General features: G+C 38.6%; 2 protein-coding genes across 3 annotated transcripts in view; one reads left to right on the forward strand and one right to left on the reverse strand.

Annotated features, from left to right (window-relative positions):
• LRRTM3 (leucine rich repeat transmembrane neuronal 3) overlaps positions 1-12382 on the forward strand; it is a 95123-nt gene extending 82741 nt beyond the window's left edge. Inside the window, exon 3 of the mRNA XM_072930784.1 lies at positions 12278-12382. Coding sequence (XP_072786885.1) covers positions 12278-12367 — 90 coding nt within the window. The 3' untranslated portion in view covers positions 12368-12382. The remainder of the gene's footprint in view (positions 1-12277) is intronic.
• Positions 1-14517, reverse strand: part of CTNNA3 (catenin alpha 3) — a 419154-nt gene that overhangs the window by 303778 nt on the left and 100859 nt on the right. The gene's annotated exons all lie outside the window — the stretch shown is intronic.

Raw genomic sequence — 14517 nt, forward strand, 5'->3', positions numbered from 1 at the left:
AACAGCAACTGTGCAAAAAACCACAACATGAAGGCTAAAAAAAACAAAACAGAAGTGCAAGGGCAACACTATGACCTAAGAAGTAAGGCAGGATTCCAGTGTCACTGGACTGTAACAAATACTTGATTTTGCTACACTAGCAATGAAGGTCCTCAAAGTTAGTGAATGTTAATTAATTATATGATCATCTACAGTGTCACACACAAGCAGCTGGATCCAGTTCCCAGCTGTGGTAACAAAGATGGTCTGCTGAGCAGGTGAAAAAGTTCACAGCTTAATCCATGTCCTGCAGCCTGACCCTGCTCTCCTGAGGGAAAGGTCTTTCTGCTCCACAGTTCTGTACAGCCCCAGGGCCTGGGCTTCCTAAAGGCAAATCTAACCAGTAAAGGCTGAGTTTAATAATGGCTTTACTTGGTCACATCAGAGCTACAGCCAGCCTCGATAACCTGCCTGGCACAGCAGCTGAGCCATGAAACCCAAGGAAGAACTGAAGCCTGGGGCAAGCACACAGCTGGCATTCCCTGGAAAGCCCCCACAGATCCCAACGCTCTGTAGGTCAGGCTCTTCCTCAGCCAAACATGGCCCACCCAGTCCCTCTCTGGATGTGCACACAGCTTCTCTGAGGCCACAGCACTTGGTTACACTCACAGCTGCTGCAGCAAGGAAAGCTGCCTCTTCCCCTGGTTCTGCTAGGAATGAGCAATCTCCATTTTCAACACAGAAACACGACTCTCACGTAATTAGTAATGACACACTGCAACTTCCAGGGAGCATGGTTAGCATCCCCTCAGCCACCCAGAGGGCAGATGCCATCTGAAACCCTGAGATTTCTCTTAGGGAGGGCAGGGGAGTGTGTATTTTATAATCAAGATTCAGCTAACCAGAAAGGAGAAATGCTTTTTCCCAGGTGTCTCAAGTCCATCACAACAGTAAACAAAAAATAAACCTGCTTGTCAGAAGTACTGCAAACATCTTTCAACACAGAGAGATACTTATGAAGCTCTAACAGGTACAAGTTTGACCATAGTGATCCATACTTGAAAGCATATGTTCCTTAAATTCCTCAAAACAATTCTAACATTTGAGCGAATTAATAGCTCTATTATAAAATAACAAGGCCAGGTTCCATTTTATTGTTCTACCTAATTAGAAAGCCTGATTAATTTCAGTTATAAAGTTTCAGAATAAGGTGAATATAATCAGAGTTCATGATTAATGTATTCTAATGAACCCCAGGAAATTAACATTTTACCACTAGAACTTTGCCAAGATATTTTACGTAAGCTGAAGTGCAGCGTGTACAAGTGTGAAAATCCCACGTGGCATGGAGCTTCTACTCTGCTTGATCACCATTAACCTGGTATGCAAATAACCCACTCTAAGAACTGCTTCATTAGATGGCAGCCACAGAGGAGTTCCTGTTGTGGGACAGCAAATGAGCCAGTGACACACAGCTCACACCCCCAGCCCTCTGACACACATTCCTGACAGGAGACACTTCAACGTCCCACCCCGACAGATGTAACACTAATAATATACAAATGAGCATTAATTAGTGCTCCATTAATATAGCATTGGTTTGGATTAATGTGTGATGATTGCCTTCTTAATTGCCTTAGGTCAGCTGGCGTGACCAGGATGGATGGTCTCCTAATAAACACCAGAAGAATTCAGCATGCAGTTACACAAGAGTATGTTTCTTCCAGCTTTCATAGAGAGTATTTCCCATTTTGTAATCCCTAAGAAACAGACTTTTAAGGTGGATGCATTTCAGCAATGCTTCTATCTACAATCTAATCATAGAGTGAGTGCTTCATTGAAAGATATTTCAAAGCCCAGTAATTTAAACATTGTTATACACTAATTCTGTATTTCTTAGAGAACAAAACTTCATCAACTTTTGCTGAGAATACTCATTAAAAGAAAATTATGTGTCTCTGCAGCACTGTGCACTTCAATAATTTCAGTAGTTTTATACAAGAGTGTGTCATAAATGAGGCATGGAAAGCCATTAACTGAACAATTCATATTGAATAGTTTGTTGTAATTTATGTTTTCAAAAGAAATAATGAACGCGATTTATTTTTCTAGTAATAATGATGCACCTCCCTTTTACGTCTTGCTGTTGGTAACTTTATTTTTAAAGAACCTGTAATCTTGCACAATTAGTCCAGTCTCTACTACCCAAAAACCTTATCCTCATTGTCAGGAAAGGAAAAAATACAGCTATCAATGGTGTATCTGAATATGCAAATAGGATTCATTAACAAGATTTATTTTTGTCTTCTGCTTCAGCATTACCTAGACAGTTCATACTTCTCATTGCCTTCTGCACTCCAGCTCTCCAAAGTCTAGCTGTCACAAGTGAGACTGCCAGCAGTAAAACAGAACTATTCCTACTGAGATCCTGGAGGGAAATGCCTCCCAGGTATCACCTCCAGAGCTGAGCAGCTTTGCTGCCAACCAGCACATGCTGAAGCTTCTCTGACTCCTTTTCTTCATCACTAGTTCTTGCCAATATAGATTCATAAATATAATAATGCTAGATTATGCTAATAAAAATCAACCTTTTTTTTTTTCATTCTACCACTAGACAAGGTGATGTAAAGTTTTGGGTTTTTTATAATCTATTTGCAGACTAAAGCTGTGAAGAGATATGGTTAACAAATGTCAGTATGAACTGCCCTAATTCCACTTTGATCTAGTGATTATAATAGAAACTTTAGAAGTTTCTGGAAAGAAGGAACACGTTGCCCTACCCATCTCAAAGCAAAACCAACTTATATATAGGTGTATAGGTGTGTCCCATTCTGCCAAGCCAGAGTCACAGAGGATTCTTTTGATAGAGTTATTGGACATAAATAAAATGCAAACGCAGCAGTATTATATCTGAGAACTGCTTCTTGGTTAAAAAAAGGTAAGTGCTCCTACTAAAGAGGGACAGGACAAGGTGCAGAGAGAGGAAAAAGAGGGAGGGGAAAAGAAACAGAAGACAGGGACAGTGTTACCACAAGAACCCCTACTCTATGTCAGCAAAAGCTTAGCAGCCGGAGCGGGGACAGGCGGCAGGGACAGGCAGGGACAGGCAGGGACAGGCAGGGACAGGCAGGGACAGGCAGGGACAGGCAGGGACAGGCAGGGACAGGCAGCTGTGCCCAGGAAGCACAGCACGGACAGGCAGGGACAGGCAGGGACAGGTGGCAGTCCCCGCAGGGCACAAGGCCGTGGCAGCAATGAGCAGGAGCGGGCAGGGAAGCAGGACACAGGGAAGAAAAGGAGCAGACCTCACAAGCCAGCCAGTTGTCACAGGCAGCCGGCTCCAGGTGCCAGGGTCCCTCCCCAGCTGCACTTGCCGGGCACCCTGAGCCCGTGTGTGTGTGTGGAGACACTCACAGCCCGGCCCTGGAGGCTCTCTCTGCCCTCACTGCCTGCCAGGTGATGCCTCTCCCGGGACAGGGATGCCAGCACAGTCACAGTCTTTACAGCAGTCTTTCACCTCATGTGTAACTTATGTTGAGGAACAGATAAAAACTAGATAGTCCTTCTCAAAGTGCTTCTCTAACTTCTTAAAACCCCTTCAGTCTCTGGGGAGCACAGCATCTACATCAATGGAATGGAATTCGTGAACCTGAGTGGGAATAAACATCATTGTCTAATCAATAATTATATTGTATTGTCTAATACAGTAATTATACTTTATTGTGTAATTGTATAATCCTATCTCCTGCCTGGCTTAAACAGTCACTTCAATACTGCCTTCTTCCTGAAACTTTCTTCCATTTCTCTATTTCTCGGAATGCCTCCTTGAATCTACAGTCTCACTGAAGATAGCTGGATCCTGAGGAGGCAGGACGACCTGCCTGTGATCTGCACTGCAGAGCCCATCCAGCCTCCTCACACACCTCGAACTCATTCACTCCTTTCTTTTCAGCCTCAAAACCTTTACTTTAGCAATGACATTAAAATACCCACTGAAATAAAGAAATTATTTCAGATCATTTATACTACTAAATTACATTCTAAGATTCTTTCTTGTAATGTTGCAAACATCTTACTATAAACTAGAATTATTCTTTGAAAAAAGTTTTGACTCTTGGTTTGGGTGGGGTTTTTTTGGTTGGTTTTTTTTGTTTTGTTTTGTTTTTGATTCCCATAAATAACCTGTTTTGAGAGATTGTGTGTTTTTCCTTTACAAAATAAGGAGGAAGGAAGAGAATTTATGCAAGGGCATTGTTAATGCCACAGAAAATACAACAGTTACCCAAAAAAAAGACTCACACTGATAGCTAAAATTTGAAGATTTAAATGCAGAAATAATTCAGCATTATTCCTGAGAGAGGATATAAAGAAAGGGGATATAAATGCAACTAAGTTATACTTCAGGAATGAAAAAAATGTGTTTTCAAAATGTACAGACTTTGAGGAGAAGATATCTAAGGCTGGCTTTTAAAGGGGGCAAGGCTAATAAGGCACAACACAAAACAGAAGATGAGAAGGATTAAATGTAAGTCTGGACTGGATATACACAGGCAAACTACCAGAGAATGGGATCCGCCTTTCCGAAGTGAAAACCATTTCCATTTTCTTTCATACCAAGTATCTGCTGTACATGTCAGTAACCAGTAGCAATCTGAATGTAAATCAGTAACAGGGATAGAAAAGTTGGCTTTACACACATGAACTAAAAGTAAGTGACCCCAGAAAAAAAAAAAAAAAAGAAGACAGACCCAGATCTGCAAAACTTCTCAGGGAGGCAAATGAATACAAAGAGGCTCTAGTAGACCTATATTACACCCTCAATCAAGTGCTCTTATGTTAAAAATAACATTGCTACTGGCCTCTTTCACCTAGGAGGACTTCAGAGAAACCAAAGGAAGTAGAAAAGTAAATCAAAGGCAGAATTATTAATAAATAACAATATATATAAAGACACCAAAGTACTGCCCATATGAATATTAATCAAATTAGATGTGAAGATATGCAATGATGCCCACCAAGATCTGATCGCTGGTCTGCTGCAGTGGTGTATTTTTCCATTAACATCACAGTTTTCAGGACTATCAGTTAATAAAGTTAACATTGAAAAATCATTTAAAAAATAAGAAAGCACCATAAATACAAAATCTTTATTACAGATATTGCAGCATCAGTGGTTAGCTAAGGTGAAATAGCAGGAGCTGCTTTGTAAATTCAATGTGTGACTGAAGGGATTAAGCACATCAGCAAAGAGGGGGAGATGGAGGAATTCCCCATAACAACCCTTGGGAACCCAACAGTTAGTTCTCACCTAAAGCCAGTATCTCCATTAGAGCTGTCCAAAATTAAATCAGCATTTCATTGAAAATCATCTTTAGAAAAAATACCCAAGAAGGAAAACAAATTCATTCTGTCTAAACGGGAGAAGGGACAGATGTGTAAAATTGAAAGAAAGGAGGGAAAACCATAGAGATGCTGATGGAAAAGGAAAATCCCAACGATTCAGTGAAGACAGACTTGACAGAACTGTAAGTATTCATCATGGTAATGGATTAAGGAAGGAATGCAAATGGCAGAGAACAAATCCAGTTCTCCTTCACAATGGTTGGTCTGAAAACAAATGGAATCCCCTGGGGCAGGGGAGTGAACAAACAACATCCCCATCCAAACATGCCTGGGCTGTAAAAAAAAAGGTATTTGTTACATCAGGACAGCACAGTGACAATAGAGACAGACAGCACCATCGGCATTGATGTTATCACTTCAGCTTGAATACTTCCTTCTGTTTGGACATCTCAAGGTAGATCCATTCTTTTCCTTCGGTCTAAAAGAGCTTTTAATTTGCAGCAAAAACTTGCAAAAAATTAGGTTTAAAAAATGCATTTTTCCTCCAGTAAAACTAAACCAAACTCTATAATTCTGTTCCCAAAATTTTTATAAAATAAGAGCTTTGCAGTCAGATATATGTGATTTAAGGATAATTAAGCAGGTTTTATGGGCTGCAGAATATTATAAATCTTTTCTGATTTATTTCAGAGTAGGGGGAAAAGGGGAATTGTTGAAAGAAAATATGACAGATCACATCTGCTTGTGGGTAATAAGGCTTTCTATAAAGAAGAAATGGCATACTGTGAATAATTACATGCAGTCTGAGGCCAAAAGAGACAGAGACTAGCCCTGGTCAGAAATTTTAGCTGCCACCTAATACTTGTAAAAAATGTGTGAGGAAAATATGATGAATTTTCACTGGTTATCGACAGTTTTTCCTTTGCTAATTTGCTCAGCTTCAACACTAGGTCAAACAGTAATTTAATCTTTCTGCTTTGCAGAAATTCTTCCATTTTACATCATAAGTGTCAGCAGAAACACCATAACTCCAGCACCATTCAAAGAAAGAAGAAAAGGGGAGATATAACCAGGACAGTATTTTAACAAAAATGGCGAGCATATTGTTCAAATGAAGTTTGTAAGGTACTACAATAAACCAGAGTATCAGGCAATATAGGTAAAATCAAAAAAGAACATCATAAAATATTCAGTACAGACCACACTCTTTTAAAAAGTCCTAAAAGTCTCAAGAGCTGATCTGAACTCCTTCAATCTAGGTGATGCTCTGGCTCCATTAAAGCCAGTTGCAGCTCCACCACTGGCTTTAGAGGATTTGTATTTTCAAGTATTAGGTTTTTTGCACTTGTACAGGAGATAATGGGGAGTCAGCACTGGAGATAAGAGTGAGAACTTTTTGCAGCACAGCTGGACAGAGGCAATAGCCACAACACACTGGCTGCTCCATAGTTAAATGCTCACCTGCAGCTTTTTGAGATATTCCCTATACTCAATGAGCACTCGATTAGAAGAATTCTCCTTCCTTCCTCACCTACAAACCTGTTCTCAGGCTGAGAATTCTCAGCAAGGCTTTTGAGATACCATAACTTTATAAAACTCCCTCAGCAGCCACAGAAACATTCCCCTCTTTCTCCACAGTCTCCTCCAAGAGAGACCAGTCCCCAGTTTAGGAAGCTCCAGAAGTTTCACTCAGATGAGCATTTTCAGCTGTTCCCAATGAAAATGTCCTCTCCCTTCCTCCCAAACAGCTCCACCTGAGCAAGGGCTGCAGTGGCCAACAAGGAAATTAAGTGACCTTTCTCACTGCCTCTGAGCCAAAATATAATGCACTGTAACATTCAGTGAAGAGTAAACAATTTAATAAGAAAAATTATGCTATCGATCACACCATCCCAGAACATCAAAAGTCACATTTTATATCACAGTTCGTCGATCAAAAGCACCAGAATAATTTATATTTTTCTTCTTTGGAGTTTCAGGAACTTCAGGCTATTTTCTAGGTTGCCATATGCATGGCTTCAGCACAAGCTAACACGATATTGAGTGAGAAATCATTAGCAGCTGGTCAAGTAAAACCACTCCATCAATCATTTTCATTTCCTTAATGTCAACAATTCTAATTTCAACTCTGGAAAAAAATTGTGTTTTAAACTGTGAAATACATCACATAAAACAGTGACATTTGATAGTATGCTTTTAGATTCTCAAGTTTATTGCAAAAAAGTCAGTTCAACGCATAATGAAATCATTCCTTCTTTATAATCACCAAACTCAATTGTAGGGAGGAGAAAAAGCTGCTTCATCTAGATCAGGCAAAGAGACTACCTGTCTATTCCAGAATAAATCCATTGTTTTGTACCTGAAGCACCAGTAAAAATTCTGGTTGTGTTTTTTTTTATAATGCATACCCACTCTCCTCAGAAAAACATGTCAGTATGAGAGAACAGCTCACATATTACATTACACAAATGCAATTTGGTTCCAAAGTTTTAATCTGGTCGAGCAAAATTCCTATTTTCTATTTCTTGTACTTAAGTTCCAGTTTATGAGCAGATTATAGGATGCAAAATGATTAGGTAGGTCCTGAAATATTACATTTAGATAAATCTTTCCAATATAGTTATAAATTTGTCAGGATACAAAAAATCCTGCTGATATGATAAGATAAGCTGAATCACTGTTAAATGTACTATCTTCATGCAAATAGCTCATAAGAAAATAAACTCCTAGTATGCCTACAACTATTAATAGCTTCCTTTATTGACCTGCCTTCCCCAGATGCTAGAACACAAAACTGTAGAAAGGACAATTATTATCTGTATATGGCCTGGAAATCTAAAAGCCCCACAAAATTTCACTCAAGTTTTGATTGCTGCATAGAAAAAGCATTCACTATTACAAACCTACACAAAGAGCAACTCTCCATGGCCTCCCAAGGGAACTGTTCCAGCCCTTTCTCATCTAAATGGGTGGGGTTTTACTCAATACTGCACAAATTTTGCATTTTGCCAATTTCATCTGTCTTTCTCTGAATGGATACAGAGAATAACTTAACAGCATAAACCTTATAAAAACTTCTTCTCTATCTGAAAATATCTGCGTGTTCCTCTTCTCCTCCACCTCTTCCTAAATTACACACACTCAGTTAAGTCAGCTGCTTCCTACTTTTTAAGTTCTAAATTCCTTGCTTCATTTTGTTCCTTTTATCAGTCCTTGTTACTCTTAAGCTGTGATGTCTAAAATTTTCTGCTGAGCTGAGCCCTACTGACAGATCATTTCATTTCTGATTTTCTTATGGCATTGGGAGCTGTAGAGCAGTACCACAAACCCTGCATTTTTATGTATACAGTGAACTTCTTCCCAAGAGTAATTGTTGGTACTTATCATTTCAATCTGCAGATTTCAGACCATTTCCCCCAAAAAAAAAAGAAAGAAGAAAAGAGGAGTAAAAGAGGAGTAATGTTTTTATTGACCTATAAAATCCTTTGAAGTTGCATCAGGGTAGCATCATTCAAATTCTCAATTATTTCCAGCCATTTATTTACTTTTATTTCATTTATTAGTACACCATACACATGGGTCCCATGCCAGTCCTTGCAGAATCCCACTTCATTAAGCGACCCCAAATTGACCTGCAATGATTAAATACCAGTTCACTAAGAACACTGTTTTTCCATGACCTGTATTTCTCCTCATTATACAACAACTGTGCTTCTCAAGTGTGCCTATGAAAACATCCTGTCAGTGTGCATTGCTGTGTGCAACATTACAGCAGTTTACAACTTCCCTTTTAATCCCCAGCCAGCTAGTCTGTCAAACAACTACATGTATTTGACAAAACATACTTTCAAAATAGATGCTTGTGGCTCAGCACCACTTTCTTATCCTGAGCAGTTTTAGGAAATGAATATATAAGGATTTCCTGCAACGTCTTCACAGTTATCCAAGTTAGAGGGACTGATCTATAAATTCCCTACATAAAGCAATTTATTTGTTAAGATAAATTTGACTTTTTTTGTCAGCTGGAAATACTCATTCCTCACAGATTTTGACAATCAAGGTCAATGGTTCACAAAAGCCTTTCTTAAATATTCGTGAACTCTTTCTGGCACATACTCACTTTGCTTTATTGACTGCATTAATTTTTCCAGCTAACTATTCACAGGAAGCCTGAAGCAGGTAGAAAAGACAGTATTTTTTACTTCCTGTCCCCCATCTAGAGAGGTCTTTACTTTTCCTCCTATTATTTCCTTCTAAATTACTTCCAGTGCTCAGATTTCCACCTTTTTCTTCACTATTAAATTTGCAGGCTACTTCTTTCTTCTAGCTGAGCAAAGAAGCCTTTGGTGCTGATCAGACTGTTGATCAGACTGTGCCTTGCTGCATCACTCTTGCCTCAGAATGTGTTATTTGGGCAAAGGAACTAAGAGCCATTCTGGCCTAGAAACCATCTAAAAAATCTGTCTCTCTGCAGCAGCCAGGCCCCACAGGTGCATTCCCAGCACTGCATCCCCACCAGTGGCTCCCAGGAGTCCCACAGGAGCACTGTGTTACAGAGCAATCCCAGGACACTGCTCATTTACTCCATCTCATTTACTTCCTCTGCCACAGGGAATATGAGGACAGTGTCATATTCCTGCTGTTTGCCAGCAATGGATGATTCCAGATTTACACACTCGCCCACACATCTGAATCACAGATATACACAAACTCTTCACTACAAGAATAAGGTAGGAGACAAAAAAAAATTTACTTCCTTCCTTAATTAGTGGTCAAAACAAAAATCTAAACCCTTTCCCTCCTGGTCATTCTTTCAGCCTCTCTATTTTACTTGTAATAGCTATAGTTGTAATAGATCTGTAATACTACTTTACTAGACCTGCATCTGAATAAATGCCAAACGAGTAAATTTTGATATCTGACCTCTGCCAACCACATTTCATCCAGACATGGAATGAGGAAAAAAAGGGCTTACTATTTGCTTATATTTCTATCAGACATTCAAAATGGCATCGACAACGTTACAGATTAACTGAAAAACAGAGCAAGAACTAAAGCACAACATCAGAAATCAGGAATATAGCTGGAGATTCTCCAGAGGAAACTTTCTTCTATTAAATTTTGCCAATGTATCAAAAGTAGAATCTTTCATGGAAACACAGAAAGCACAACAGATCTTCTGACACAACACAGGCATATGCCCTGCCAGCTCTGTAAGACAGCCTTGGGACCAAACTCTGAAAGTTTCAGATCTGCTGTTCCTTCCCAGTCTTTCTGGGAAGAACTTAGAAGTACCAGTCACTGAGCAGTCTTGCTCTACAAAAATGCCATTCTTACAGCTGAGAGAGGCAGGTGTTCCAAGGATCACAATAAATGAGGAGCCAAACAGCCTGAGGAGCTGGCAGCCTTACCCAGGCTTTGCTCAGATTTTGCATGCTCACTCACATGGAACAGCACTCTGCTTTCCTGTTGGGATCCAGGATAATTGTTCATCTCAACAATCTGGTCAGCTGTTCCCCAGCTGCTCAGGAGAGGACAAGTAAAAACTGCTGCCAGCCCTGGCAGCATCTGTCAGCATCACCTACAACATCCCAGTGCACTGAATTTCAAAGCCTTGCTTTAACGTACAGCTGCACAGTTCAACACAGTAGGTGGCTGACAGAATTTAAAAGATTATTAGGACTCTTGTTTTTCAAATTAGAAGCAAGTTTTTGTGATTACTTGAAAGCTAAGCAATAAAACCTCCACTTCCTTGCCAACTGTAGGACACATCACAGATGCCATTGTGACCATACTCCCTTAGCATACAGCCACGAGCACTCCCACAGCATTCCCCATTTCCTTCACCTACTCATTGGTTGGACTCCTTCAGTTCACACTTTTTACAGGAACTTAGCAAAGTTTTCCCCTATTTCACTTCCTTATTACTGCAAGCAGTAGACTAGAAATAGCACTGTAAAACCAAAATGGTTCTGGCTTATGTGCATCTGCTCTCTCCTGTGTGCACTGTCCATGTGTACAGGTGCACAGTCAGTAAAGGCACATCAATAATACAGTTTTCTTTTGCTGTATTAAGCACAAAAGAAGCACTAACCAAGTTACCAGATAAGAGATTTACCTTGGGCTCAATTTTTTTTTCCATTAACTGCTGCCAGGAGGTATGTAATTATTATATTTCTTATTTTCTCTTATTTACATGGAATAAAGATTATTATTCATTTCTCCTGCAAAAAGCTAAATATATTCAAGAAAATGAAGGGACAGATTCCTTTACCACTTCTTTTACAAACTGATAATTCCTCCCATACAATATTAGGGATCAGAAAAAATTAGAAATATCACTACTTGATAGAAAAAATAATCCTAGATTATTCCTGAGTACAGCTCCTAGTCAAGCAGCTGACTTACCATCTCTTTCCATCTTTGTATAAATTTCCTTTGTTTTTTATCCTGATAATGAAACAATAGTTAAAGACAATTAGAATAAGATAGAAAGGATTTTCCAGTAAGTATAGCAATTAGAATTATTTATTTCATGTATTCTACTAAGCACTGCAGCTCTCTGACTCAAGACATTTATTTTCTTTGCATACTCAAAGAAAATGTGCCAATTGGCAACACAACCACAGAAGCAGTTCTTGAGAAGAGCTGATCTTGAAAGGACTGAAGCACATCTTTTTTGTTAATATGATGGAGGATGATGATTCATTATTTACTAAGCCAGCCTTCTGATCATACACATTGGTCAAAAATGCAATTATACAAAATTATAATCTTCCTTTTTATTTTACTTAATTAAGGAAAGAAGAGTAGCATGTCAGACAGGAACAACAACTGGAAAATAATTCATTAAAAGGAAAGTTAAAATAAGAAGGAAGTGCCAATGAATGCTGCTTGTGACCAAAGACAAAGATGTGGTTTTGTTTTTTAAGTCTTGTTTTGGTTTTCTTTTCAGAAAGAAGATGGAAATGTGGAATTGAGATTTAGATCTTCAAGTTCCCAATCTCCTTTAACTCACTGTTTTAAGATCTGGCTGAACAATTAAGACCAAGAATTACAATTTTTTCTGCAATATGATACAGTACCAATTTCATCAAATTGACCATAAGCTATTTCACATAAAACTCCATTGTTCATTCTTCATAAAAAAAGATGATGAGAAGCTAGGCAAGAAGTCCAAATTAAGTCCAAAAGTCAGCTGACAACTGTGCAGGTATCTCCATCTCTGTCAGAGTCACTTCTGGTACTGTAAGTTAAGAAGTGCAGCATCTCACAGGCTGCTGGCATACCCTATCCTGAATTCAAGTAACCAGAGCAAAAGCATTTGCTCAGCCACGCACTAGACCTCGATAGTCATGTGAAGGAATTTTTAGGGAGAGTTTTTAATCAACCACTTCCCAAATGACTTCTACAAAGTATTGTTTTATAGAGAGAATTCATTGCAACAGAATTTAACAAACTGCTAATCTGAAAGTTACCAGAGATGACTCAAATGAAAGAAGCTTTCCTTTTACTCCTTTAAGTAATTTCTTGTCCTGGCTTCATTACCTGAATATCTTTCAATCTTCCATTAGTAAATAACGGGATTTACTGTATATTAAAATGAGACATCTGGGTCATCCAAGATGCTGCACAAACACTGGAATTTACTCAAATGTTCAGCATCAGACTCCACAGATTGAAGACAGCAGCAATGTCTGGACATTATCCAACCCAACCCACTGCTTAAAGCAGAGTCAACTCCAGCCAGGCTGGTTTGGGTTTTTGATGGGTCTACAACACCAACATTCTATGAAGAGTTCCCTGAACAATCCAATTATGATTGATCTTTTTAATTAGAACTGCTATACAAACAAAAAGTAACTTTCAACCTGAAACAGAATGAAATTTAGAAATGTATCTGGACAACAAAAATCAGATGCGTTATACCAGAGGATAAAAAAACCTAAATAAACGCATCTGGAACAGCAGACTTCAGTAGCATTCCCAGAAATGGCACCCTGACATTTCAGAAAATGACCAGTCTAACATCTTCTAAAAAACAGGAAACTGGTAGAGAAAAATCTTACGTAGTAACAACCATTTTCAATAAACTGCAAAAAGAGGAAAATTCTTGTAAACTAAACAGCTAGGTAGATGCTGAGTTAACAAGTACCTGATTATTTTTAATGCTTGTTTATATCATAATCGAGGATTTATTTCATCTTGGGGAGAGCAAATGCTGCTTTATTGAAGGTTTCTTGAAAAAAATTTAGCCTGCAGGAACCCAATGTATTTTCAGTGCCACCAGCTACACTAAAGACAAATTACTGACTCTTACAGTGAATCATCCCCACAGAGCCATGAGCTGCTCCTCACACTACATCACTGCAGTGCAAGCCTCCAGCTCAGATCTGATCCATCCTGACACAGCTCAGCTCAGAACTGTTCAAAGAAAAAGCTCTCATTATCCTTCTCCAGGTCATGTGCAGAAATCCCAGATTTCTGCAAGGTCTGTAAGAGCACCTATAATCAGGTACATGTAACTGCAGCTTATTTTTCAGCTGTAAATCTATTTGGGGAATTCACTAGACTACTTCTGTCTTTTAAGTACACTTAAGATCCTCCTCCTTAACAATTCATATCTAATTTCCCCATAAAACAAAATGTTCACTGAAAGTTAACATTTAAAAAAATGATTTTCAATTATACACACTGCATACAAAATGGAAGAGAATCCTCTGTAGGAGTGCTCAATCAACTCAGTCAACTACTCAGATAATGTGAACAACAAAATCATGAAAACTACATATTTTCTTGCATAAATGCCAGCATAATATACCATATAGGCATACCAATTTTACTGGAATACATCCTTTTTTGAAAAACAAAATACTCAATAAAGTCATTAAAAAAAAACCAACCCAGCTATGAATAAGAAAATAACTAAGTGACACTTCCCACCCACACATGAAAATTCTTCTAGTTTACATTTTGACATACCTCAATTTCAAACTTCTCTGGAACACCAGTTTTCTTAAGATGTTTAAGTATGAAGAGGACAGTAAATTAATAGCATTCAAATCCACTTTTTTTTGTAAAAAGGCATAAATAAAAGTGGATTTTATTTGTTCAGAAATAAAAAGGGATTTAAAAAACAAGGATTTCAAGTCATCAGTTATTTCAACCCCTTCCATCAAATAACCAAAAGCCATT

This window comes from Taeniopygia guttata, chromosome 6 (assembly GCF_048771995.1).
Source record: "Taeniopygia guttata chromosome 6, bTaeGut7.mat, whole genome shotgun sequence".
Lineage (NCBI taxonomy): Eukaryota > Metazoa > Chordata > Aves > Passeriformes > Estrildidae > Taeniopygia > Taeniopygia guttata.